General features: G+C 45.1%; 1 protein-coding gene across 1 annotated transcript; it reads left to right on the top strand.

The window, feature by feature from the left end:
- Positions 1-19941: 19941 nt before the first annotated feature.
- LOC102974167 (melanoma-associated antigen 10-like) lies at positions 19942-23261 on the top strand. Its single transcript, XM_007103214.2, has 4 exons — positions 19942-20008; positions 20624-20741; positions 21577-21645; positions 22103-23261. Exons 1-4 carry the CDS (start codon positions 19942-19944, stop codon positions 23259-23261), a joined length of 1413 nt encoding a protein of 470 aa, XP_007103276.2.
- The last annotated feature ends 606 nt before the right edge of the window (positions 23262-23867 follow it).

Here is a 23867-nt window from a genome sequence, read left to right on the forward strand (position 1 = left end):
CATCAATTTCTGTAGTGATTTTGACATTTCATCAAAGCTCAGGAGAAAATTGAGCAATTATTTACTTGATTTTAAAAATCACAGGGTGTCACAATGTACTCAAGTGACTACAAATGAAATGCTTTAAAAAAGAAGAACTGCAGTGGGTGCATCACAGCTGAAATTAGAGCAAGTGTCAGTATGTCAGCTGCAAATTGACAGGTCTTGCACAAGGCACTTAAGGTTAATGAGTGATATTTAATTTGGCCAGAGTGACCAAAAAACTTCAAGGATGTGAGGTCATCTTAGAAAAGGGCTACTTAAAGCAAGAGTCTAGAGTAAGCTGCTGTAGCTTTAAAAGCAGCAAATGTACATCACAATATAATAGTACTGTTGTATTAGTGTTAGTATAGGTGTTAGTATTGGGTTGGCCAAAAAGTCCGTTCGGGTTTTTCCATACGCTCTAATGGAAATAATAATAATAATAATAATGCAACTGTCATTTGTTTGGTGCGTACCATGTGCCAGGCACTGTACACTAAAGCATGTACCCGTACGGTCTCATTTGTCCTCAGTTCAACCTTAGGTTGCTCCATTTACAACTGAGCAAGCAAAGGTTCAGGGAGTGAAAAGCTGGGATTTGAACCCGTGTCTATCACATTACAGAACCCAGTTTTCTAACCCTTTACCTATTACATGGGTCTTGTGTCAGATCTAACATTTACTGTACTGTTGTGTGACCTTGGAGAAGATGCTTTCCCTCTCTCGGAATATCTCCATCTGTAAAATGAAGGAACTTGACTGTGAGTTTTCCTATCTCTAAAATCTTTTAAGAATGAATGGGTACATAGATCTTTGGATGGGGTGAAGTGTTGTGGAGGAGTAGGGGGAACTGGTGTGAAAATGGTGTGCAGGTGAAACAGGACCTTAGAGCTTGGATGGGCACTCTTGCTCTGTGATATGAGCCACTCCTCTGCTCTGGGCCAGTTTGTACCTTTCTCAACAGGCTTTGTTATTCTGGGCTTCAGAAAGGCCTAGAGGGAGGGAGAAGAGTTTCTGGACATTAGGAAAGAAGGTTCTTTTTTGGATTCTCCTCTTATTACCACACTAGCCTCTGGAGGTGAGCACATCCCAATGGCCTGGATCTGAAGGCATGAAGACAACTCAAAAGCCCTACACATCAAGTCAAGAAACTGGCGGTTGAGCAGTGCTGATGTGGAGGCAAAAACAAATTTTGGGGTTTTTTTCTCCAGCCATTAACAAATTTTTAACGTAAGTAATGTAAATGTAATATATAATGTGTGTTTTTTTTTTTTTTGGATGCGCTGGGTCTTCGTTGCGTGTGTGGGCTCTTTGTTGTGGGCTTCTCTTTAGTTGCGGCGCACGGGTTTAGTTGCCCCGCAGCACGTGGGATCTCAGTTCCCTGACCAGGGATTGAACCTGCGTCCCCTGTATTGGAAGGCAAATTCTTCACCACTGGACCACCAGGGAAGCCCTTAATGTGTTTTTAATATTTAATTTTGTAGAAAATTAGATATATGTATATGTAAAAAACAAAAATTAAAAGCATCCACAATCTATAATGTGTGTTTTTTTTTTTTTGGATGCGCTGGGTCTTCGTTGCGTGTGTGGGCTCTTTGTTGTGGGCTTCTCTTTAGTTGCGGCGCACGGGTTTAGTTGCCCCGCAGCACGTGGGATCTCAGTTCCCTGACCAGGGATTGAACCTGCGTCCCCTGTATTGGAAGGCAAATTCTTCACCACTGGACCACCAGGGAAGCCCTTAATGTGTTTTTAATATTTAATTTTGTAGAAAATTAGATATATGTATACGTAAAAAACAAAAATTAAAAGCATCCACAATCCAAATGCTTAGAGAACAGCTCTTAATAGTTTCATGTATACTGTTACAGACTCCAGATTTTAAAAACAAACTAGGCTGTCACTAGTTTCTCTGTTTCTCAGCATCTTTGGTCAGGAGTGGGGTGGGGGTGGGGGGACCAATCCCGTTGTTCAGATTGTTCTTTTTTACAGTGATTGTTTGATATTAGTAACCTAGACTGAGAATGGAAAAGATAATATGGATAATTCTGTATTATCAGTCTCCGACCTATGACTGGCAGCTCATTGTATTCACCAGTTGTCTTTGCTGATAATACTTTTAATCAGTTAGTGACTGATTATGTACTTTTATTTCTCATTACATCTATAAAAAGGAAATTCTTCAAGAACCGACTCCAAATTATACTATTTTTTTTCCTTTATCTCAATTTGCCTTATATCCTGAGAGATTTTTAAAAGAGTAATTGGTGTTATGTTGTGTAACCATTTGTTCTCTAAGGTGGGTCTCTTTAATTTTTAAGGATGACTTTGGTCTTCTCAAGGTCAGGTCAATTTTAAAACAGAATTTTCCTGAATATTATATTTTAGTGTTTTGAGAAAGGCAGTTTTCACACTCCTGAGGGACAAACATTTCTGAACACTGTTTTGATGGAAACTACAGTTCATAATGATCAAAGTCTCCTCCGAACCTGTTACTTTTTTAGAAAAGCTTAAAAGCACATTGTTCCTCCCCCGAGTGTATCCCCTAGAGAAATTCTTGCACATCTGCACAGATGGCATGTACCAGGATGTTCATTATTAGTGATAGCAAAAATTGTAAGTATCTTAAGTGTTCTATTAATGGGGGAACAAATAAATAAATTATATATATTTGTATATGCTCCATCAATCAGCATGGGTGAATCTCAAAACTGTCAAGCAAAAAATTGCTGATGAACCTAGGGGGCAGGACAGGAATAAAGACGCAGATGTAGAGAATGGACTTGAGGACACGGGGAGGGGGAAGGGTAAGCTGGGACAAAGTGAGAGAGTATCACTGATGTATATACACTACCAAATGTAAAATAGATAGCTAGTGGGAAGCAGCTGCATAGCACAGGGAAATCAGCTTGGTGCTTTGTGACCACCTAGAAGGGTGGGGTAGGGAGGGTGGGAGGGAGACACAAGAGGGAGGGGATATGGGGATATATGTATACGTATAGCTGATTCACTTTGTTATACAGCAGAAACTAACACAACATTGTAAAGCAATTACACTCCAATAAAGATGTTAAAAAAATGCTGAATGATAAATATGGTAGGATACCATTTATACAAAGTTAAAAACTATGCAAAATGTATCTGTTTGGATAAGCTAGGTTATGCTGCTTTAACAAACACTCCCAAATCTTAGTGACTTACAGCCATGATATGGCCGGCATAGATTACTTGGGGCCTCTGTTCATGAGTAATTCAGAGTCGCAGGCTGATATAAGCTTCATTTTATCACATGCTTCACTGATCACTTTACCAATGGGAAGCAGATAAAGTGACTTGCATGGTAGTTCTTAAAGCTTCTCCTGGAAGTGGTACATTTCACTTTCACTCATATTTCATTGTCCAAAACAAGTCACATAGCTACACTGAACTTTAAGGGGACTGGGAAGGATAATCTTACCATGTGCTTTGAGGGTAAGACCACCCCAAGTATTTGGTGAATAACTCTAATAACTACCGACTAAACAATACTCTGTAGTGCATATGGATATATACAAGTATAGTAAAAGTACACAGATTTGAATGGAACTATTGAACTCCAAATTCAGATTAGTGATACCTCTGTGGAGGGAGGGAAGGAGGAGAGTGGGATGGGATGAGAAAGCTGAATAACTGGTATCTACCTCTTCAGTTAACTCTTTTCGCCACTCTGCTCTCTGTCAGGGGAGGCTGACCTGTATCAACCTCATCAGTGGGTTCTCCATGTTCTGTGACTTCAGGATGGGTTTGGACAATGGGAAAGCCAGTAGGAGATCAGAAAGAGACTAGAGAGTATTCTTCTGGCTCCCTCTGCATGAGGTTACCTCAAGCTGACTATGTCCCTTGACCAGAGGTCTCTGCTACTCTCAAAGAGGCCAATTCTACATGATTATTCTTTGGATTCCAGGCACCTCTCCTTTTTTTATCCCTTTGGGCCTAATGGTGGTAACAGTTTAGTTGCTACTAGTTGCAAGTTTCTGCACTGTCCATTGTAGTTCTCTTATACCCAATCAAAAAATGGGCAAAAGATCTAAATAGTCATTTCTCCGAAGAAGATATACAGATGGCCAACAGGCACATGAAAAAACACTCAACAGGGCTTCCCGGGTGGCGCAGTGGTTGAGAGTCCGCCTGCCGATGCAGGGGACACGGGTTCGTGCCCCCGTCCGGGAAGATCCCACATGCCACGGAGCGGCTGGGCCCATGAGCCATGGCCGCCACACGGGTTCGTGCCCCCGTCCGGGAAGATCCCACATGCCACGGAGCGGCTGGGCCCGTGAGCCATGGCCGCCGAGCCTGCGCGTCCGGAGCCTGTACTCCGCAACGGGAGAGGCCACAACAGTGAGAGGTCCGCGTACCGCAAAAAAACAAAAAAACCCAAAAAAACACTCAACATAGCTAATTATTAGAGAAATGTAAATCAAAACTACAATGAGGTTATCACTTCACTCCGGTCAAAATGGCCATCATCAAAAAGTCTATATAAAATATTTCATAATTAAAGAACAAACTGCAAAATTTATGTCAAACACACTGTAAACATCACAATGCCCTCCCCCGCAAAAACCTTTAAAATTCTATTTTTTAAACCTATTCTATTGACAGTTTCTAAAGTATGGAGATTAAGTTGGTTTTTGTTCCTTTATCCTTTGTGATTTTTCTGTTTCATAAAACAAACAAACAAACAGAAAAACTCCCAAACAGTAAGAGTTCTGTTAGCTGACCGCTGAGTGGTTTCTGGTTCCTCTATGATACATGTAATACTTGCAGCACATGTAAAGTTCATAGCTGGTAGGCGTCTCCCTATGCGCCTATGTGGCCCTTTTCTTACTGGTTGAGGTGTATGCTTATCAAGAATCCTTTGTATGCTCACAATCTTTTTATATGCTAATTAAGCTTGATATCGTAACTCTTTAATTAAATGTCAAGAAAACCAATGAGATATAACTGTAAAAGAAAGATATTTTTCTTGTAGGAATGCCCAGATAAAAGCCTTGGAAAGACACAATAAAGGTGAGCCTCTAAAATAAACCTGTATTAATTAGGTATGAGCAAGAAAATTAAAAGATTTGTAAAAATATTATAAAAATTAGAAGGCCTCCCTCAGACTGTTTGCCAGGCGTTTTTTAAAATTATTGCTCCAATTCAAACAAAATGTAACTAGAAATTATAGTGTATTCACTATGAGTATGCATGTCATAAGAAAGATGAACAGAACTCTGGATACATCTCAAGAGAAGACCTTGGCTTCACATTACAGGACTGGTTAAGGAATGTACACTTTCATGTTTCATGTTAAAAATATGGAAAACAACTACAAAACTCTAATGAAAGAAATCAAAGATTTAAGTAAATGGAGATATTCCGTATGCATGGATAGGAAGAATCAATATTGTCAAGATGTCAGTTCTTTCCAACTTGTTTTATAGATTCAAAGCAGTCCCAGTTAAAATCCCAGGAAATTATTTTGTGGACATTGACTTTAGAATCAGTTTGTCAACAGAGAAAACCTAGATGACCTTGGATATGACAATGACTTTTTAGATACTACACCAAAGGCATGATCCATGAAAGAAATAATTGATAACTTGAACTTCATTAAAATTATGAACTTCTGCCCTGCAAAAGATGCTGTCAAGAGAATAAGACAAACCACAGACTGGCAGAAAATACTGCAAAAGACATATCTGATAAAGGACTGTAACACAATATATAACTCAAAATATACAAAGAACTCTTAAAATGCAACAGTAAGAAGACAACACCCCAATTAAAAAATGGGCGAGAGACCTGAAGAGACACCTCATGAAAGAAGATATATAGATGGTGAATAAGCATATGAAAAGATGCTCAACAACATATATCATCAGGGAATCGCAAATTAAAGCCACAATGAGATACCACTACACAAGTATTAGAATAGCCAAAATCCAGAACACTGACAATGCCAAATGCTGATGAGGATGTGGAGTAATAGGAACTCTCATTCATTGCCGGTGGGAAAGCAACACAGTACAGCTACTTTGGAAGATTGTTTGGCAGTTTCTTACCAAACTAAACATACGATCCAGGAATCAAACTACTTAGTATTTTCCAAAAAAGTTGAAAACTGATGTCCATGCAAAAACCTGCACATGGATGTTTATAGCAGCTCTATTCATAATTGCCAAAACCTGCAATCAACCAAGATGTCCTTCAGTAAGTGAATGGATAAATAAACGGTGGTACTTCCAGACAGTGGAATATTCTTCAGAGCTAAAAAGGACTGACCTATCAAGCCATGAAAAGAGATGGTGGAATCTTGCTGGAAGTGCACATTACTAAGTGAGAGAAGCCAATCTGGAAAGACTACATCCTGTATGCTCTAAAAAATAAAGTCTATTAAAAATATTTAGTATAATTTTTGATTCCTGTTTTAACTGACTTTTTAGACTGCTTACAATAAATAAGAGGTCTTCTGTATTTGCATTAAAGAAGACTGAGAAGAAGTACAGTTGACTCTTGAATAACATGGGAGTTAAAGGGACTGACCACCCCCACTCAGTTGAAAATCTGCTTATAACTTTATAGTCCACCTCTGTATCTACATGTCCACATCTGCAGATTCAACTAACTGTGGATGGTTAGTACTATACATATTTAATGAAAAAAGTCCACATATAAGTGACCCATGCAGTTCAACCCATTTCGAGGTACAACTGTTTATCAGTATTTTCAAGTCCCTTATCCCTGGGTGGTATATTACAGGTGAATTTATTTTCTTTACATGTTTTTTTCATTTTTCACATTTTCTATAATAAACATTTACAATTTAAAGGGTTATCTTTAAAATAGCGAAAATAATGTGGAAGAGTATAAGTAGCCTAGACTACAGGGTAATTCTTTAGTATTTACTGCAAGAATCCTATTATTTCGACAATTGTAACATTTAAACTATATTTGAAATTAATATCCTATCCTGGTGTAACTACTTTGATATCCCAGCAGGTTTTTGGTTTGTTGTTTTGTCCTTTTGCCATGAGGAAATAACTGCCTGAAGTTCCCTTCTGTTGTCCCACATGATGTGTTATGGATTCCAGAAAATGTTATGTCTTCTTGTAAGTATGGCAAAAATTGCCTGCTTGTTGTAAATATTAGTTTGCTGGGAGATATTCATAATGTTGGGTTTATGCACTGTCTGTAAATCCATTCCTTCCTCTTTTGCCTAAAGATATACTTGGAAATAGAGTGTTTCATCAGTTAAGTAATTTTCCACAAAATATCAGAAATAAATAAGAGGAGAGAGAAGTACACTCAAGTGAAATGTATTGAGTATAATTATGTAAGTATACTACAGAAAGTGAACTTGAGAGAGAAAAGAGCATATTTTTTCACAAGATGCTCCAAGTGGAAAAGAAGATGCCACATTTTAGTATAGAGAGAAATTTAGGAATGAAGTGTTCAAAAGCTGGAACAACCAATGGATGCAACTTTTAAGAATTACTTGCTCCTAATAAAATACCAGTCAGTGACAGAAGCCAGGATATGGTCATCCTCAAGCCGTCTTGTCCTCAGTTGGCCTGCAGTAGTCAGTCACCTTTGGCTACCATTGTGCCATCCAGACTTCTAGCATTATGATTCCTATGGTGAAGAGGGGCATGGGTATTCTGATGCTGAAGGCAATCTTTGGTGCCCCCATCTCAGTTTATTTCTACTCTTGAGTACTTTTCATATGTCAGTATGTGCACGTAATTCTGGAATGTACAGTCTAGAAGGGAAGACTCACATAACACTTAAATCATGCCAATCCTGGGCAAATTGTAGTTGGCAATAGAAGGGCAAAGTACTGCCAGTACATGTGGGTAAAGAGGGAATATGGTTTGGAGAATGGAGAGGGAGGCAGTGGCATCTGAGCTGATCCTTGAATGACAATGTGCACTCAGGGTCTGGTGAGAAGCTCATTTTGTTTGGCATTATGGCTTCCTGAGGCTTATCTCGCCAGACTAAGAAGGTTGTTTTTTGAGTCAAGGTTAGAGCTGGTAAGAGCTGCCTTTTAGAAAGAAAGCTCTGCCCTTAAGAGTGGAGTGCACCGGGGAAAAGGCCAGACTGGAGAAATCACCATTTTCTGTTAACCCTCCAAAACCTATCACACCCTGAACCCTAATATCCCTCCATTTGGCTTACTCTCCAAATGAGTAGAAAAATTATAGCACTGAATTCTGTACTATCTAGCATCCGATCTTTGATAAGATGCTCACATTAGGACATTCTTCAGATTCTCACTTACCTGGATCATCCTGTGGGTACAAGAGGAAAAATAAAATTATGTCACCTTAAAAAAAAAACGTCAGGAAGATCAAAGTTTCTTGTTCCAGCCTTCACCTTCCTTATGTATAAATATATTAAAAAAGTATAAAGAATTATTGATAGTACAGATATGTCGGTTTTCTGAGTGTGGAGTTTCTACTGTTTTTTGTTTGTATTTGGATAATTTTTTGGCATCTGTAATCAGCTCTTTATTATTGGATTTAATGGAGGTGAACAAAGGTTGGATAACCCAAAGAGACAGATAATTACAAACCTCTGTTATTCTGACTTCGGGAATCATTCTTTGCTTTTTTTTTAACGTCTTTATTGGAGTATAACTGTTTTACAATGGTGTGTTAGTTTCTGCTTTACAACAAAGTGAATCACTTATACATATACATATGTTCCCATATCTCTTCCCTCTTGCGTCTCCCTCCCTCCCATTCTTGACATATTGCTTCCTCATATCAGAAGAATGACCTGAGGACAGGAAAAGCCAAGATATAAATTCGCCTTCTTCCACTTAGGAGGAATAAGGTACTGCCCTCTGTAGCCTCCATCTATATTTATAAAATGTTAGGAAAAGTCTGACATTTGTTTAGAGACTAGGCCTCTGAAGTTTACATCGTCTGGTTTATTGTCTTAGTGTCTCTTTCCCTCTAGGGAACATCTCTATCTTCTTGGAAGGAAATTTCTTCTTCCTCTCAGTCAAACCAAGTTGTTCTAGTAGAGCATCCAACTGTCCTTGGTTACAAGGGTAGGCACATGAGAGAGAACGGAAACAGCAGAGTGGGCAGCTAGGTGGTATTTGAGGTCTCAGTTCCAACTGTTCTGAGAACAGACACACCCTTTGGTTTGGTTATGTGAGCCATTAACGTTCCTTTTTTGCATAAGGTTAGAGTTGAGTTTCTGTTGCTTATGAGAAGAGTCTCAAAGAAAACGCTCTTAATCTGTTCACTATTTTCCATTCCTACCACAAGTGCCCTAGCTAATATTCTTATGACTTCTTACATCTACTGTTAAAATAGTTTCCTGACAAGCCTCCCCATGTTCATGGAGGAAGTGAATATTTAATCGTATTTCCTTTTATTGCAAGTGCTGGGTGCCACAGGTCCCTAACAGGAAGGCAGGGCTGGAATCTTGGCCCAGATTGGGGGCAGTGATGGTGGCAGCAAAAGCGGTAATAGTGATGGCATCAGCTGTTGGTCATGGGGAATGGTAGTACTGCACATGGGGGTAAGTGCTGGGACCCAAGGTGGGAGGTTGTCTTTCCCATCTGTCCCCAGAGTCTGTCCCTGTAGCGTATGTACAAACATCAACTCTGGCCTGAATACCAGGACGAGAGCTGTCTGTGCTCAAGCAGTAAATTTGTTAGTAAATTATTATAAAAATAAAAGCATGTACATGGACATCGTACTAACCATTTCAGGGAGTTATTAGAATTCTTCAAGGAGTTTAGAATTTCTGGTTTTGAAACCTGCTAAAACATTGCAAAGCAAATATCCACAGGCTTGGAAATAAAAGTCAAATTTATAGATCATTACATTTCACGGAAAAAAACACTATTTTCATATGAAGACTTGGATCTTAATGTTTCTGCTTCTCTGGTTGAACGTGAGTAATACAGTGTTCTATGGGGAAAGTCCCAAAAGTGTAGTACTTCTAGAAGGAAGATACCAGATAATGAAAGGTACAAAAAAAAGCAAAAACAGAAGAACAAAAACAACCCAGCCTAACTTATAATTCACCAATTATAAATCTTCTTTAATCAAAAAAAAATGAAAGGTCTAGACCAGCACTGAACAATAATAGTACTTTTGTGATGACGATGATGGAAATGTTCTCTATCAGTGCTTCCCAGTTCAGTAGCTACTAGCCACATGTGGCTATTGAATATTTGAAGTGTGGCTAGTATGACTGACTATGTGAATATTTAACTTTAATTAATTTAACTTTAAATAACTACAAGTGTCTAGTGGCTAATGTAGTAGACAGCAAAGGTCTAGACACTCTGATAAATGGGAATCTCCTGAAATAAATAAATATGTTACTTTGGACAAGTAAGACTTGAGCAGAACATGTTGGCTATTTTCAAATATCTGAAGGATTGTCACGTGATTGTTTAGAAACACTCACTGTGATTCCACAAAGCAGAACCAGAACTACGGAATAAATGGTTACACAGGGACCAGTTATGGACTTTATATAAAGAACTTTCTAGGGGGCTTCCCTGGTGGAGCAGTGGTTAAGAATCCGCCTGCCAATGCAGGGGACACGGGATGGAGCCCTGGTCCGGGAAGATCCAACATGCCGCGGAGCAACAAAGCCCGTGCGCCACAACTATTGAGCCTGCACTCTAGAGCCCGTGAGCCACAACTACTGAAGCCGGTTTACCTAGAGCCCGTGCTCCACAACAAGAGAAGCCACCGCAATGAGAAGCCCGCGCACCACAACAAAGAGCAGCCCCCGCTCACTGCAACTAGAGAAAGCCCGCGCGTATCAACAAAGACCCAGCGCAGCCAAAATTAAATAAATATTTTTTAAAAAAAGAACTTTCTAACAACTAGTGCGTCTAAAACTGCAATGGGTGACTAGACTAAATGTGCTTCAAGGTCCCTTTCCTGTGCTGTGAATCTATGATTTTATGATCTAAATGTTGGTAATGGTGTACTATAGAGGGAATTTCTTTCCAGCTAGATAGCCATGTAATACAAAGGTCATTTAGGACACCCAGGCTACGTGGCCTTGTCTATTTTTCTATTAAATCCTGAATGAAATATATTCTGTCAATATCTGAGATTAAGAGTTCTATTTTCGACCCACTGTTTTTGAGAAAATTCCATTACTAAAGTAATTTGCGGGAAAAAAGAAAACTAACTTTTCAAGACCTTATTCTTGAGGCTATCAACATATAAATTCCATGATTCCTTCATTTCCCAGCTTTCATAGGTTTCTAAGTTTATGTCTCTAAAACACTGACAGGTAAACATTGAGATTGATGCAATTCCTAGGTTAGATAATGGTTGATGCTAATTACTTCAAGCAAGAGTGTAATCTGACTAGATGGAAGCAGTTACCATAATCAATTTCCGTGTTTACATTTGTGCAATCATGACTTTTGTGTGATACTCAACTTAGGAAAATTATAAAGTTAAAATAATTATGTATTTTATTTAACAATTCAAATGCAATGGCAAATCAAATGATTCAACAACAAATATTTACAGTGCACACTCTGATCCAAGCAACGTACAGACACTATGGATACAGTGGGAGACATGGCATGGTCTATAGAGATAGACAAGTAAACTGTCAATCACATCTTGAAAATTAATTTGATGATGAGAGGAGGAGCATAGAAGGGGTATGGGAGTACAGAGAAGAACACCTAACCTAGCCTGGACTTGGGAAGGTGTGGGATGAGGACAAGATACATTATTGAACACTGTTCTATATCAATTTAGATATGATTTTTCTCATTTAATCTGTCAACATAGTATGCTTGTCCTGGGTTTAACTGCCCTCAGATTCACCCCTCACTTGTCCTCTGCTCTGCCCTATAATATACACAGGCTGAATCCTACAGTCTGCAATTCTTAGGCTGGCCAACGTTTTGCTGCCATCTGGGTTCTGCCAACAGGCAGACTAACAGGATATTAAACCCAGGAGGATGGAACAGCCAGTTTTTCTCCTTCTTCCTCTGCATCAGGTAGTTTCCCCTTCAACGGCTACATATTTTCCATGGTTCCAGCCCCATCAGGTTGATCCACCATGGCTCCAGATCCTATTGAACCCAACACGTAGGCTCCAGTAACACTATCTTCTCTCTTTGTCCTTCCAGCCTAGAGGTGGGAACGACTTCTTTAGGTTGCCAATTATAGGGTTCCCCAACTGTCCCCTGTTTAGCTTCTCCACCATTTTCGTAACCAATTCTCTGCTTTAAGTATTTATCATGGTTTCTATTTTCCTGGACAATCCCTGACTGTTACATGTGTGGCCAATTATAGTGACAGATTTTCTAGTATTAAACTTCATCACATTCCCGGGATAAACCCAATTCTGTCACCAGCAGTTAAATATGTTCAAGTTTCTTCTATAATTAATTAAAAACAACCCCAAACCCCCCAAATACCTCTGGATCCTGAAACCTCCTCCAAATAACACTATATATCTCTCATATTCTTCATATCCTTATCAAAAATATTTTTTACACTCCTAGCTTTTGTATGTATTTTGAAAAAATTCTGATAATATAAGTAATCAGATGACATATTTATCTTTACCTATGTGATGCAGCCCAAACGCTACTCAGAGGGAAATATATAGCCTTAAATAGATGTATTAGAAAATAAGAAATGTTTAAAACATCCAAGCCATTCAAGAAGCTAGGGAATAAATACCATGTTAAACCTAAAGAAGTAGAAGGTAGGAAATAATGAAGGTAAATGCAGAAATAATGAAATGGAAAACAGTAGAGCCAAATAACGAAAGCCAGTTCTTTGAAAATATGATAAAATAGACAAATGTAAACAATGTGATTACTGAAGATAAAAGCAGAAATAAACAATATAACTTAAATAAAATTGTACAAAATATAGATGCAGAAGAGGTTTAAATATTATAAGAGAGCACAGCAAATATACTACACCTTTCCCTCAGGATAACCAAATGATGTACCAAGAACAATTTCCACATATTATAGGGGTATTTCAGCTCTAATAAACTAAGAAGGAATGAGAGAATAAGAAATGATCATTCTTCAAGCCCTAAGGGATTAATGGATAACGGTCATCAATGACTGCCAGCATCAGCACAAAGAGAGATAACCAGACATTATGTACCCTCCTATTGGAAGTACACAGCATCACCTATGGAGTAGTCTTGCAAAACATAAAAAAAAAAAATACAAGAAAAAATCTGATCAAGTTTCTACCTCTAACTAGCAATGTAAAGAAGTACAGGGGGCTGAAGAACATGTTAAAGGACACCGAAGTGTTGCAATCTGCAAAATCCAGACTATGGGAAACAAGATAGAACACAAGACCTGTGTATGTGTTTTTTCAGCAATAAAAATCAATTTCAATGAAAAAAGGTGATGGGGGGGAAACTGTAGATTAAAAATAACTTAGGGGACATAATAAAAAATCCCAATGTATAGATCATAATTGGGCACCAATTGAAGGAAACCAATTAAAAAATATATATATATGGCCATTAGGTAATTGTGAAATATAACTGGGTATTTGATATTAATGACATTTAAATTTTTAGGGTTGATAATTGCTTTGAGTTTATAGTTTATAAAAGAGTCCTTATCTTTTAAAATGCATACCGAAATATTTAGAGGAGAAACGGTGTAACGTCTTGGGTTTGTTGCATTATTCAAGCAGCAAAGATTGGTGGGGATGGTGGTGGATGGAGGTATAATTAGAACCATGTTGGCCATGCACTGATGATTGTTGATGCTGAGTATCAGGTATATTGGGTTCATTACACTATTCTCTCTACTGTTGTGTATGTTTTAGAATTTCTGTAATAAAAAGTTTTTATTATAAATATCATGTCATTAAATATGAAATCCTAAGTGAAATAGACCACTTTTTAGAAAAGAAAAGATCAAATTGGTTCATAAAGAAATAGAGAATTCCAATTGAACCGTACAAACTGAAACTGTTTTCAAAGCTTAAGCCATCCTTAAATGCTCCAGGACAAGCAGTTTGAAGGCCAGTTCTATCAAATGGTCAGGGAGAACCAAATCACCATGTCATGTAATCTCTTCTAAACCATATAAAATGGTGGGCAGTCACTCCTTAATTCAAAAACCAGATGAGGACTCCCCATGAAAATAACACTTGAGCCAAGCTCACTCACATGGCAGTAAATATCTTAAATAGATTAATAGCATATTCAACACAGCAGTGAATTAAATGAACAAAGAGACTGTGTCTGAGGAATGAAAACACGATTTAACATTAGGAAATACTTTCAATTGTAATTCCCTATATTATCAAATTAAAAGAGTGTGTTAGTTTGCTAGGGCTGCCATGACAAAATACCACAGACTAGGTGGCTTAAACAACAGAAATTTATTTCCTTATAATTCTGGAGGCTAGAAGTCCAAGATCCATATGTTGGCAGGGTTGGTTTCTCCCGAGTTTGGTTTGGCCACAAACCCAAGACGTTACACCGTTTCTCCTCTAAATATTTCGGTATGCATTTTAAAAGATAAGGACTCTTTTATAACTTTTTAGTAACTTTTTATTACAGGAGGTAAATAAAGAGGTCACTTTCTTTGGCTTGAAAATGGCAGTCTTCTTCTGTCTTCATATGATCTTTCCTTTGTGTGTTCCTGTTTCCCAGTCTCCTCTTCTTCTAAGGATGCCAGTCATATTGGATTAGGCCCCATCCTTTCGACCTCATTTTACCTAATTACCTCTTTAAAGGCCCTGTCTCCAAATTCAGTCACATTCTGAGTTGCTGGGGTTTAGGACTTCAACGTATGAATTTTGGGGTACACAATTCAGCTCACATCAAGAGAAAACCATTCAATTACGTCAATGGGTACCGAAAAAGAAATCTTAAAAATTTCATTACAAGTTCATTGGAATTCTTTTAGCAAACTAAGATTACAAGGGAACTTCCATTCCCCCAAATCTATAGCAAACATACTTTAATGTGAAATATTAGAAGCATTTCCATTAAAGTCAGGGAAAAGATTAGATACATGCTATCATCTTTACCATTCAAAAAAGATACTGGAACACGAAGTCAGAGCTGTGGATACCAAAATAAATAAAAGGTATGAATATTGAAAAGAAAGATATACTATTTGGTGATAATATCACCTGTGTAGAAAATTCTAAGGAATAAGCGTGTGGAATATTCAAATGAATAAGAAACCTCAGAAAGACAGTATAAATTCACTATAGCAAAAGCCAGAGCCTTGTCACATAAAAGCAATAACTAATTAGAACATGTAATAGAAAATATCCCATTCACGACAGCAATAAAATCCAAAAATTACCTTAAAAGAATCATCACAAAAATGTAGGAGATCTTTATAGAGGCAACTATAAAAGTTTACTGATAGATCCAGGTAAATTAAGTCCCCGATAAACAGGGCAGTATATCATACTTATTGATGGGATACACATCATTGTAAAGATGTCAATTCTCATTTACAGATTTAGTGCCTTACTTGCAGCTGCTAAGGTGACAATCAAACTTGGGCAGCTGTCCTCTCCCAAAATCAAGCCTGGAAAACCACAGAAGGTAGAATAAAAAAAAAAACCTCATAAATATACATACTAAAATCTAAGTGACAAAACATGAGAAACCCCTGGGGAAGACTGAAGACTGTGTTGAACTTGTGTTTGGGGTGAGGGAGTTCTGGGGCTAAGACAGATTGGGGAGAGTTTGTAGATTGTAACGGAAGGAAGATGACAGGATAGGGAGGAACAAAGTTTAAAAACTTCTGCTCCTGCTTCATTGTAGTAATCTGAGGCTGAACCTAAGACCCCAGTTGCCAGTATCCCTGGAGTAATGTCAGGAGAGCAGGAAAGATGGGTTGATTTAGCCAGTATGACTCGAGTCTGCTAATAATCACTTGAAACCACTCTAGTGGGTGAAGGGCTGGTCTTTTTAAAAAATATATTATTTTAGCAGAATAAAAAAAGTGGACTAAAAATGGGAGAGTGTCACAATGAATCACCCACAGTAAGGTAGGTATTCATGAACTACACACACACACAAACACACACATTCTACATATACACCTGGCAGAGATACACAATGTACAATATATTTCTTACTATGAATGAGGGTTATAAAAAAGAAAATCACCTCACTGGACAACGCAATGTTAGATAAGCTCAAAAGAGGCAGGACATCCCATAATCACAACTCTTCAGCCTCTTCCATGTAGAAAATAATTGGTTTTAGAACAAAAAGTTTCTAAAATCTAAGTCTGGCTGGTGAAGAGACCCACTGGGAAGTTGGGCTTCTTCTCTGTCACGGGGGCTGCTACTCTGCCACGCAGCCACTAGCCTGGAACCTGAAACCATTCTTTGTAGGAGTCGCACTTGAGAAAATGGTCAGAGATGGCAGAGAGGGGTAATTTCCCACACTGTATTTAATTGACAACCCGGGATACAAGATGAGGACTCTCAGAGAGGATTGGAGGGTCCACCCATTCCAGAACAGAGGGTACCCCACAGAACCCTGCTTTACTGCTGATGTCAGTCCTGGGAGACTCCAGGCAGGGGTCTCAGGCTGAGCAGCCCTGTTCATTTCCAGCTTGGGGGGGGGTCTCAGGAAGGTGGAGGCCTTGGTCTGAAGGCGGCAGGCATAGGTCAGTAGAGGGAGGAGTCCAGATCTTGCCAGTTGTCAAGGTGGGGACTTGAAGGAGGATTTGAGGGCCTGAAGCAATTGGCCCCAGCCCTGCCCTCTTTCTGTGGTTAGCCCTGGGAAGCCCCAGGGCATGGTCACTGGGTGTGGTCAGAAGGGAGGGACAGGTAGACACTGTCATCATCAGATCACCACCAGACATCAAGGTGAGGACCCTGAGGGAGGATCACATAGAAGCCTGCCGCATGGGGCTTCCCTGGTGGCAGCCACAGCTACTGAGCCTGCGCTCTAGAGCCCACGAGCCACAGCTGCTGAGCCCGAGTGCCACAGCTACCGAAGCCCACGCGCCTAGAGCCCGTGCTCCGCAACAAGAGAAGCCCCTGCTCGCCACAACTAGAGAAAGCCCACGTACAGCAACGAAGACCCAACGCAGCCAATAAATAAATACATTCATTAAAAAAAAAAAGAAGAAGAAGCCTGCTGCAGACAGAGGAGGTACCACAGAACACAGCCCTTGACTTGCTTTCAGCCCTGGGAGGCCCTAAAGCATGGTGGCCAGATGTGGGGTCCGCTGACTTCCCATTCGGGCATCGGAGAGAGGTGAGGGCCTTGCTCTAAGGGGCCCTGTTTCATGTGAGGAGAGGGGAGGGGGCCCAGGCCCTGCCAGGCATCCAGGGGAGGATCTTGAGGCAAGACTGGGGCGACCCCCTCCCCAGACAGTGCGCGCCCCACAGGAAGCCGCCCACGCAGCCAGCACGGGACGTCCGGGGCCGCCCAGTCCGGCGGAGCACCCCTCCCCCACGTCCTCTTTGGAGGGGGGCGGTCTCAGGAAAATGGGGACCTGGGACCGAGGGATGCGTCATCGGGTCAGCGAGAGGGAGGGCCCATGCAAGCCCCGGGGGGAGTAACTATAAATACTACCTCGGACAAGTCTGCGGCGACGCCTGCAATCTCAGAGCGGGCGGGGAGCTTGCCCGCCTCAGCTGTCAGCCCAGCCGTGGCGCGCACGTCGTAGCTGACGTGACGTTCGCTCACTTCTGCCTTGACGTTCTCGGGCAGCAGCGGCTTGTTCTGGAGCCCACGAGGGAAGCAGCCGAGGCAGTGCCGGCGTCAGGGTGAGGACTCTGAGCCGGGACTGAGCGGCTTTTCCACCCCAGAGCAGGGATCCTGTCAGCGCCCCCTGCAGAAAGAGCGAGGATCCTGTGAGCGCGCCGCTGAAAGAGCGGGAAGCCCGGGCCCCGCGCTGCCCCTGCTGCCGTCCCTGGGAGACGTCGGGCAGGGTTCCTGGACGCGGCGTGTCAGGACTAGCACCTCAGGAGCCCGCAGGACAGGACGTTGTCTCTGAGGCGTGCAGACTTGGACCAGAAGAGAGAGGATTCCTAGGCTCTGCCAAGCTTCCGGGTGAGGCACCTGCGGGAGCAGGGGGAGGCCTGCACCTCAGAGGCTTCGCCCCGCCTGTGCCGGCGGGCCTGGAAAGCCGCCGGCACAGGCCGTCAGCCGTGGCGCTTCGGGCGCTGTCGGGAGTCTGAGGGACACGCGGCTAGTGTGAGGGCTCGCGGGAGGGCTCGCCTGGTGTAAGGGGGGGACCCAGAGGGGCGAGAAGCCCGCCGCAGGGCCTTCCGCCACACGCTTGCTGGCCGCTCTGAGGACACGCAGGCAGGCTTCCCGGACACGTGGTGAGGCTTGTTAGTGGGGACCGGACTGGGCGGCAGAGGAACGAGCCCAGGCCCCGCCGGGCGGCAAGGCGAGGGCCCCCACAGGGAGGAGAGCGGCCCCCTCAGCTGCCCTACAGGGGCCCCTCCGGCCCGCTCTGGCCCTGACGTCCTCGGGAGGCCCTGGGCAGGGGTCCCGGATAGAGTGTCCTGACTCTAACGGCCGGGGGCTGAGGAACCGAGGCGTCGTGGGTTGGGGCCGGTGGCGCGGACTTGGGTTGGCGGAGGCGGAGGCCCTCGCCGGCCGGCGCCGAGGTGAGGACGGGGAGGAAGGCCCGGGCCGGGCCTCGGAGGGGTTCTCCCTGGGCCTCCGTGTCAGGAGCGTCGGGGCTGGGCTCGTGGGGGCCGTGGGCTGAGGCAGCGGCCTCGGCTCCGAAGAAGGGAGGGGCGCGGGCCCCGTGGGGACGGCGTGCGAAGCCGTGAGGATGCGCGAGGGCACCTTCCGCGGACGCGGAGCCCCCCGAGCCCGCCCCCCGCCCCGGGAGGGCTCAGTGACGCCCCCTCGTTCCCTCGGGACGCCGTGGGGCTGGTCTCCGGGAGAGACGCCTTTGCCTGGGGCCCGACGGCGGCACCTTGAGGGGGGACGGGAGCTCCGCCGCCACCGAAGAGAAGGCGTCCAGCCCCTGCTGTCAGCCCCATGGGAGGTCCTGGGCAGGGGTGGCAGGGTGTGGCCTCGCGTTACCCGTAGCTGGACGTTCTCAGGGGAGTGGGTTCCTCGACCTGACGGGGCAGGGACAGCTCGGCAGAGGCAGGAGTCCCGGGCTCTCCCGGGCTCGGATTAAGGACTGAGGGCGCCCGGCGCACCAGAACAGATGGGGCCCGGCGGCTCTCTGCCCCTGCTGTCGACACGCGAGAGCCAAGGCTGCTTACTGGACGTGGGCCCCGGCTCACTCTTCTTTGGGGGGTTCCCGGGATGGGGCAGACCTTGGTGTGGTGGGCGGGCCTGAGCTCAGCGGCGGAGGAGTACCACGTGCTGCCAGGGGTCAAGACGAGGACCCTGAGGGAAGATCTGCTGGACCTCCCACCCTGTAGAGAGGCCTCTCACGGCAGCCTGGCCCTGCCGGCAGCCCCGGGAGGCCACACGGCACGGTTGCCAAGGGTGGCATTTATTGGCTTCCACTCTGGGAGTCTCCGGGAGGTGAGACTTTTTCTGGGGGGGGGGGGACCTCAGGGTCACAGGGAGGCCTGTGGGGGAGGATTGAGAGGCCCTCCCTCCCAGGTAGGTTGGGCCTCTGTCTGCCCTGAACATACCCATCTTAGAGAGAAGGGGCCCCACCCCAGCCCTGCCCCTCTTGTCAGCCCCCGGAGGCCACAGGCAAGGTCGGCCAGATGGGGCATCTCCTGACTTTTGCCGGGGGGAGGGTCTCAGAGGGGTCACAGCGTCGGTCTGAGGGGGAGCCACCTAGTTCAGGAGAGGGAGGAGTCCCGGGCTCTCTCCGAAGTCAAGGGGAGGACCAACCGGGGGGCCTCAAGGCCCCCTTTCCCTGCAAAGAAGGCTGCCACAGAATCTCAGCGCTGGGAGGACCCGAGTAGAGGTGAGCGGATGGGAGGAAGTCTCGCTTCTGCTGCAAGCTCGGCCAGGACTCAAGGGGCTGGAGTGTCTCGGGGAGGTAAGGCCCGGGTTGGAGCAGAAAACTTCAGCTCAGCAGAGGGTAGGACAGGCCTCGTCAGGAGTGCAGACGAATACCTTGAACGAGGAGCGAGTGCACTCGCCATGCTAGGACAGACCCCAGGCAGGGGTGGCTGGATTTGGTGTCTCTTTACTCTGTCTGGGCTCTCCCAGAGAGGTGACGGCTTTGGTCTGAGCTGACGGCACCAGCAAAGGGGGGAGCCCCGGAACCTGAGGCGTCAAGGTAAGGTAGAGGCCTTGAAGGAGGACTCAGGTTACCCCCTGACACAGACAGAAGGGGTCTCGCGGGAAGTGCACCCTGTCCCCACTGCCCGCGCTGGGAGGATCCAGGCAGGAATGCCCAGATGTGGCGTACCCTCACTCCCTGCAAGGGGTGCGTGGGGGTGGCCCTGGCACGTAAAGCCTCGGCCTGAGAAGGATGATTTCAGGTCACCGGATGAGGTGGGCCCAGGCCCTGCAGGAGCAAAGAATACATTGAGGGAAGACAGAGGGAACTCCTCACCCTGGAACAGAGGGAACCCAGCCCCTGCTGTCCGCCACGGGAGAGCCCAGCCTGGGGTGGCTGGGTGCGATGTCTCTTCCCTTTTGCCTTAAGGGTCTCAGGGAGGTGAAGGCCTTGGTGTGAGTGAGAAGACAGGTCAGCTGAAGGAGTCGCATCAGGTCAGAAGAAGGAAGAGTCCCAGGCTCTACCAGAGTCAAGGTAAGGACCCTTGGTGAGGACCAAAGGTTCTGCCAGAGTCAAGGTAAGGACCCTTGGTGAGGACCAAAGGTACTTCCAACCCCAGAGAGAAGAGACCCCGTAGTGTCTGGCTATCTCCTGTCCTCAGGCCTGGAAAGACTCGGGCAGGGTTGGCCGTATAGGTATGCCCGCACTTTCTCCAGGGGTGAGAGAGGTGTCTCAGAAAGGCGGGGTCCAGCCAGCAGGGGGTAGCCTAGGCCCTGTCAGGACCAAAGATGGATAACCCGAGGGACGACTGAGGCTAGCCCCACCACAGGACACGCGGGCACCAGCTCTTGCTTTTGGCACTGGGAGGACATAGCAGGGGTGGCAAGACGTGGTGCCTCGTTTTGGTCCATGGGCGCTCAGGGAGGTGAGGTCCTCGTTCCGAGGAAGCGGCAGTCTGAGGGGAAGCCGCATCAGGTCAGCAGAGGGCAGAGTCCTAGGCTCTGCCAGAGTTTAAGGTAGGGACCCTGAGTGAGGCCCGAGGGCACACCCTCACCCGAGGACTGAAGGCACACCCAGCTCTGCCCTTCCCCTGTTGTCAGCTCTGGGAGGCCCTGGGCACAGCGGTCAGATATGGTGTACCCTCACTTCCCTCTTGGTGGTCTCAGGGAGGTGAGGGCTCGTTCTGAAGGGGCCAGACTCACGACAGCAGGGGGAGGAGTCCCAGAACCTACCAGGCATCAACGCGGGGAATGAGGGTAACACTCAGCTAGGAGAGAGGGGGAACCCGCAGGCTTCATTCAGCTCTTTCCGTTACCCCCGGGAGGCCCTGGGCAGCTGTGGTCGAAAGTGTTGCCCCTTCACTTCCTTCTCATCTGTTTAAGGAATGTGACCTCTCGCCTTAGGCTAGCAGAGGCGCAGGAGGAGAGGGCACAAGCCTTGTTAGAGGAAAGGTAAGAATCTTAGCATGGAGGGGGTCGTTCACTCCAGAACAGCGGGGACCTCGCAGAACTCGGCCCCTCCTCGCCTGTCAGGGGCTTCAGGAACCATGAGGTGAGGGCCTTGGTGTGAGGCACATGTCCTCAGGTGAGCAGAGCGGAGGAAGCGCAGACAGTACTGGGAGACGAGGTGAGGTGCACGGCCTGAATGTCTGCCAAGGACCCCACGGTGCCTGACCCACCTGCCCACAGTCAGCCCCGGAAGCCTCGGGTTGTACGGGTTGGCCGCACCCTGAGGAGCTTTCTCACATCTTCCTACAGGTTCCTAGGGGACAGACTGTCCAGGGAGACAGGAGCCCTGTGAGGCCCTAGAGCACCCCCTAAAGAGGAGATCTGTAAGCCAGCCTTTGTCAGAGCTGCCAAGGGTGCATTTCTCTGCTGAGGCTGCTGACCCGCTCCCTCTCTCCCCCAGGCCCGTGGGATCCCATCTTCCACCATCCTGCTTACGCTTCTACCTGCTGCCTCCAACAAGAGTCATCATGCCTCACTCTCCAAAGCATCCGCGCCTCACATTTGAGCCAGGCTTTCAGACCCTAAGTAACATACAAGGCCTGCTGATGGTACAGGTTCCCACAGCTGAGGAGGAGGAGGAGACTGCCTCTGTTTCCTCTTGCTCTTTCACTTTCTCCTACCCCTCAACTTCCCCCCCTTCCTCTCCTCTGCTACTGGGCACCCCAGAGGAGGAGCAGGGGGAGGAGGAGCAGGGGGAGGAGGAGCAGGGGGAGGAGCAGGGGCAGCAGGGGGAGGAGCAGGGGGGGGAGGAGCAGGGGCAGCAGGGGCCTGCCGCTGTGACACGGGGTCCTCCCCAGAGTCCTCAGAGCTCCTCCTCCACGTCATGGAGCACATCAGATGGAAGCTCCAGCATCCAAGCAGAAGAGGGCACATGCTCTCCCCAGGCCTTAGTAGGCACCACATCCTCTCTCAGAGACCTGCTGGATGAAAAGGTGGCTGATTTGTTGCGTTTCATGGTCCTCAAATATCGACTGAAGGAGCCCTTCACAAAGGCAGAAATGCTGAAGGTTGTCATCAAAAACCAATTCCCTGTGATCTTCAAGAAAGCTTCTAAGTACCTAGAGGTGATCTCTGGCCTTGATGTGAAGGAAGTGGACCCCAAAATCCACTCCTATGTCCTTGTCAGCTCATTAGACCTCACCCATGATGATATGCATAGTGATGACCAGAGCATGCCTAAAAATGGCCTCCTGGTAATCATCCTGGGTGTGATTTTCATAGAGGGCAACTGCGCCCCCGAGGAAAACATCTGGGATTTCTTGAATATGATAGGCGTGTATGCTGGGAGGAAGCACTTCATTTATGGGGAGCCCAGGAAGCTCATCACTAGAGACTGGGTGCAGGAGAATTATCTGGAGTACCGGAGGGTGCCTAATAGTCATCCTCTACGGTACGAATTCCTGTGGGGTCCAAGGGCCCATGCTGAAACCAGCAAGCTGAAAGTTCTGGAATTTTTGGCCAAGATCAAAGGAACTGACCCCATTTCCTTCTCATACTGGTATGAGGAGGCTTTAAGAGATGACAAAGAGAGTCAGGGCCACAGTTGGCCCCTTGGATAGTACTATTGCCATGTTCATTGTGCAGCATTCCTCGGCAGTTTCTGACCCAGCTGAAGAATGAGTGCAAATCTTCTCTCTGTGCTTGGAGAGGGCAGTCAGGGTTCTAAGCAGAGGAGGGTCGGGGTCAGGCTGGGGAGAACACACTGTGCAACACGTTTGTGTTCCTGTTCTGTATGGGTGACTTGAAAGTTTATCTTTTTTTTTTCCCTTTTGGTATTTTTTTCAAATGCTTTTCCTTTAATAGGTTTATTAGCTTTAGAATCTGTTTATAAATGATGTTGGTCACACTTACTGCTAAGCATCAGATTTAAGAATAAGAGTTTTGATATTTTGCAAAACAAGTTGGGGAGCCTTCCATCTTATTTTGTGATTTGGAACAAGATAACATGACATTGGAATAGGAATTTTCTTGGAAATGTGAAAGAACTCAGCAGACAATAGAGAAGAAAATGTAAAAGCTGGTGCATTTTTGGATTCCCTTAACTACTTTAGTGTATTGTTCCATAATATTAAAATATATACCTGGACTTGCTTGGCTTATTCAAGAAAGTAGGAGTAATCTTAACAAATCTTAATGTTTTGATTCCCTTAACCATTTTAGTCTAT

This window comes from Physeter macrocephalus, chromosome 21 (genome assembly GCF_002837175.3).
Source record: "Physeter macrocephalus isolate SW-GA chromosome 21, ASM283717v5, whole genome shotgun sequence".
Lineage (NCBI taxonomy): Eukaryota > Metazoa > Chordata > Mammalia > Artiodactyla > Physeteridae > Physeter > Physeter macrocephalus.